Raw genomic sequence first — 5,440 nt, 5'->3', positions numbered from 1 at the left:
TAAATCATTTAAAAAAAATTACAATGTAAACAAAATAAGTATAGTCGTATGTCCTCTACAGTGTAAACGAGATAAGGCACAAACCTAGTTCCACGTATCATGTGTGCATATGTATTATGTGGGGAAGAACAAACTCCAAATATCTCATTTATACTGTAAACGAGATACGAACAAACTAATTTTATTTATTGTGTAAACAAAATACGTGCCAACTTAAAACGTTGACATTGTAAATGAGATATAGTACGACAAAAATCAATCAGCTATAAAAGGATCTTCTCTTCCGTTTCTTTTTTTTTTTAAAAAATTAGTAAAAATGTCTAGTGGTAGTGGTTTCTTTGTTGTGACAGTGTATCCTAATTTCTAACTGTCACATAAGAAACAGTGACAGTAGGAATTATATTTGAGTGTGAGAATCCTACGCTACTGTGCACTCGGAGAGCAAATTCTTTGTTCGGGTTAAAGAGTTTGATATTGATGCACGTCGGTGGCGGGGAGAGAAAAGCAGTTAGAAGAATTGGGTATACAGGATGCTAGTATAACAACCCGCATTTTTGAAAATCTAAATAGGAAAAAGATTATAATTTATCTTATTAATTTGAACTTCTTATTTCTTTAGAAACTAACTTATTAAAAATAATTAAATTGATGGTATGAATATCTTGAATTTAAGTTAATTAATATTTTTATATAATTTTATTGTAATTGAAAATTTTACATAATTGAAATTAANGAATTAAATTTTTATTTTATAAAAGATGATTAATTAGATTATTTTAGATTTTCAATTGGAAATAGTTATTTGAATTTATTGGTATATTGATAAATAAATTGTACTTACAAAATATTTTTTTACGGTATTATATTTCAATCCTAATTATTATATTATCTCAAAGATTTTGTAAAATTGTTATACTACTAGTGTGTATTTTATCCTAATCTTAACCTAGAATTAGCCATACAAAACACAGACACGCACTAATACACGAGTAGCTTTTCCTTTCTTCCCAGAAACACGCGTTCTTCTCCTTTTCCATAGCACAATGACTCACCCTTCCTCCATACAGCAGCTACCTTCTTTTCAAAACTCACACACACACGCATAGAAGAAGAGAAGGAGAAGAGGCGCCAATCAACGCTGGCCAGGGCTCAGCCACCATGCCTGGTTGTTGTCGCAAAGAAGAGAGAGAGAGAGAGAGGGGGACAAACGAAGTGAGAGAAAGAGATGTTGAGAGAGCGAGAGAGAGAGAGAGAGAGTGAGATGAAGATGAGAAGGGAGGGAGTTGTCCCAGCACCGTCATCGTGTCCCATCACCGCTGCCATCAAAGCCTCCATTACCGCTGTCACTAATAATCTCAAAGAGAGAAGGAACTCGTGAAGAGAAGAGGAATGCGATGGCTAAAGGGAGAAGTAGTGCCGCTGTTGTGGCTATTAGGGCGAGCTGCTGCTGCAGCTGTTCTGTTGAGTTGTTAACGCGATATCGAGGTAGAGGATTTGTTTTTAAAAGCAGATGTTTCCAATTATAAATGCCAATAAAATTAAATGAGTAACTGCAAATAGTTTATGGATGATTTGTATGACTAATTGATGAAGTTGGGAATTGTTGGTGATAATGAGAATGTTTGAATATGATAAAATTGATTTTTGGTTTGTTTGATTTATAGCAAGCACCGATGGGAGGTGGTGTATTTCGGCTTCGTCTGTTTTGATTCAATGGCAACGAGTGTAACACCTTTACTTTTAACACCTCATGATCGTACTAAAAGCTCAGGCGTTACTTACCTCTATTCCTTTAATTTCATACTATATTTATTTAATATTGAGCTTTTGTGTATATAAATCGAATTCTTAGTTACGAAATCGAAAAGTCTTTATGTTAATTCACTTAATCACATAATTATATTCACATAATAATAAATACATAAACTTAATTAAAACTTCTTAAATACAAATCCTGCCCCTCTAAAATCTCAAAATGACAATTGACGAGGGATAAAGTCTCAATTAAACTAACAAACTATATATATAAAGTTTGTAGATCAGTCGCGGCTTCACACCAAAACTTCCTGAACCTGTCACTGAAAAAGAAATTCTGTAGTAGGGTGAGAACATCGTCCTCGAAAGGGTTCTCAGTAGAGGGTTTAAGAATTGTCATAAGAAGATACGTATAAAAAGAAGAATTGATTTTAAGGCAGTGATTATCTTTTAAAAACCAACGGCTAATCATCCAAAACCCTTTTCAAAACCGATATTTAAATATTCCAGAAAACCAAAACTTTTCTTTTCTTATAAGAAAATCTTAATCAGTTTTCTAGACCAGATGAATGACCAATCTGTTCCAAGCATAGGTTCATTAAGTCTATGCTGAACCAGCTTGATTTTTCATACTTTTCTAAAATCTCAATCAGAAATCAATCATGCCCCCAAGCTCGAGTAACTCAAACAAATTCAACAATCAAATCATCATCTCATCATCGATATCTAATCTCAAAGGTACCACAACAAAAACAAACACAGGCAAAATAGACAAGAAAAATACAGGTATGATAGCAGTTACAGCAAATAGCTCAGGTAGTAGTTCATAACAGTTAATAAATTAGGCAAACCCAAAAATATTCAAACTCAAGCAAAGCATACAAATGCATATGATGAATGCCTGTCCTATGGCTAATGAGCTCATTTGTCGGTTATATAGCCAAACCTGACATGTCCGGTAGCTAACCTGAACATTGTCTCTCTATTGCACATTAACACCGTTAGAGGGAATATGTGCCCTGTTACCATAAGAGGGATTATGTGCACTGTCACCCTTAGAGGGGATAGGTGCCCTGTCACCCTTACAACTAGAGAGAAAATACAAACATACTTGTTATCAATCATCCTGAATCATGTCTCATTTATCATAATCATTCAATTTCATAATCAAAATCAGGGTCTCAATGATTAATCAAATTCAATTTCATTCTTCTTCCTCATCTCTTTCCCGGAACAAGTGGACAACGCCACTGCCTTTTACCCAGGGTCTCAATGATTAATCAAATTCAATTTCAGGGCAATTTACTTAAATAAATAGAATAGCAGAATCCTTTACCTAAATGTGCAAAACTGATTGTTGTTACCTGCATGTGAAAAAACCCATTTCTATGTAATCCGTGGCAACCCACCACGGTTTCCAAACGTGCATAAACCGTGGCAGGTCCCAGCGGTTTAGGGGCAAAAACTATAGAGTGTAAACCGTGGTAAGTCACCACGGTTTACGAAGGAGGCATGGCATGCATAAACCGTGGTAAGTCACCACGGTTTATGAGGAAAGTGGATTGCACATAAAACCTGGTAACCCACCGCGGTTTATGTGTGTGTAGCTATATAAGTAATCCGCTGAAGGTTGGGACGGATCATTTGGGACAGCACAAAAAAAGGAAGGTGTTGTTGTGTTGAGAGGATTTGGGAAAACTTTGGAGGTGTGAAGGAGGAGTGGGTGGTGGAGTCAATGGAGGGTGAGGATCGCTTGTACCGACTAAATGGCGTCGCTCACGTGGCAGGATATATCGACGAAGAGGTTAGTTACTATTATTGTTATTATTATTGTTATTAAGATTCATACTAATATAACAATTGATATTATTAGGAATATTGTTAGTAAAAATATTTTATTATGTTTATTTGTATTGTTATTCTGATTAATGTTATTTATATAAATGTTGATATTATTATGGTTACTGTCAATCAAAATGTGAGGCGTTTATTAATATTGTCTACGTAAATGTTAATATTATTATCGGTATTGATAGTAATGCATATTTTATTATGCTTATTTATTTTGTTATTCTGGTTAATAGTATTTTTGTAAAATATTTTATTATAAATGTTAATATTTTATTGAGAAATATTTTTTTCTTTATTTATATTGTTATCATGAGTGCATAGTATTCGTAGCTTCATTGTTTATTACACAATAAGAGAATCAATGAATTTAATGTGACGATTCTACTAATTTTTACCAAAATTATGTTTGGTGATTGATATTATTAGGGATATTGTTAGTAAAAATATTTTATTATGTTTATTTGTATTGTTATTCTGATTAATGTTATTTATATAAATGTTGATATTATTATGGTTACTGTCAATCAAAATGTGAGGCGTTTATTAATATTGTCTACATAAATGTTAATATTATTATTGGTATTGATAGTAATGCATATTTTATTATGCTTATTTATTTTGTTATTCTGGTTAATAGTATTTTTGTAAAATATTTTATTATAAATGTTAATATTTTATTGAGAAATATTTTTTTTCTTTATTTATATTGTTATCATGAGTGCATAGTATTCGTAGCTTCATTGTTTATTACACAATAAGAGAATCAATGAATTTAATGTGACGAGTCTAATAATTTTTACGAAAATTATGTTTGGTGTTGTTTGTAATGGTTGTTTGTTAAGGGATTTTGTTACCCACGTTTTGCAGCCTAGTAGGGTTATTAGCGCCGTTAGGAGGCAGCAGAATATGCCCTTACATGACCGGATTATACCGTATCTGGAGACTGCGGGCTTGTATCATCTGGCTAGGCTAAACAGTCAGTGGTTCTGGGTTGATGAGTCTCTCCTTAGCGCATTTATTGAGCGGTGGCGTCCGGAGATGCACACGTTCCACATGTCGTTTGGTGAGTGCACCATTACTTTACAGGATGTCGCGTATCAGCTGGGTTTGCCGATTGATGGTGCGTCCGTTAGTGGGTGCTTGACTGAGTTTGAGAATCTGATGGAACACGGTAGACCAGCATGGGTGTGGTTCCGGGAGTTGTTCGGGGAGTTACCTCCACAGAGTAAACTCAAGCAGATGACAGTGTGCTACACATGGTTCCACGAGAGGTTCCGGGTTCTCCCTGCAGATGCTACTGATGAGACCGTGCGTGTATACGCACGTGCTTATATCCTGATGCTGTTGTCGTCTCAGCTGTTTGCGGACAAGAACGCAAACCGGGTCCACCTTCGCTGGTTGCCTTATTTGGCATCATTGGACGACTTGGGCAGATATAGCTGGGGCTCGGCTGCACTGGCCTGGTTGTATAGGTGTCTTTGTCGTGGTACAAACAGGAACGTCGTTAACTTGGTTGGGCCGCTACAGCTATTACAGTCTTAGATTTTCTGGAGGTTTCCCACTCTCAGGCCCACTGGTTTTGACCGGTTCGGGTTTCCTCTTGCTTCCAGGTAGGGTTTAGTATTTTCCGTTCATAAATTGTAAAAACAGCATCTGTTATTCTTTGTTTTGACATCATTTCAATTAAAATTGTAGGTGGGCTGAGTTTGTGCCGAGGAACGATGTAGGGGCACAGAGATTAGTTTCCGCACGCCTTGCACTGGATCGACTGCGTGTCCACGATGTGAGTCATTTATTTATTGCTGATACTAGAACTAGTTTTTCTTAAATGTCA

The 5,440-nt window shown here is 35.5% G+C and overlaps 1 protein-coding gene across 1 annotated transcript; it reads left to right on the top strand.

The window, feature by feature from the left end:
- LOC110263833 (serine/threonine-protein phosphatase 7 long form homolog) lies at positions 3,491–5,148 on the top strand. Its single transcript, XM_021105657.1, has 2 exons — positions 3,491–3,559; positions 4,474–5,148. The coding sequence occupies exons 1-2, from the start codon at positions 3,491–3,493 to the stop codon at positions 5,146–5,148; spliced, it is 744 nt and encodes a 247-aa protein (XP_020961316.1).

Source organism: Arachis ipaensis, chromosome B06, assembly GCF_000816755.2.
Source record: "Arachis ipaensis cultivar K30076 chromosome B06, Araip1.1, whole genome shotgun sequence".
NCBI classification, from domain to species: domain Eukaryota; kingdom Viridiplantae; phylum Streptophyta; class Magnoliopsida; order Fabales; family Fabaceae; genus Arachis; species Arachis ipaensis.
The sequence above is the reverse complement of the archived record's forward strand: the minus strand, read 5'-3'. Positions and strand labels throughout refer to the sequence as shown.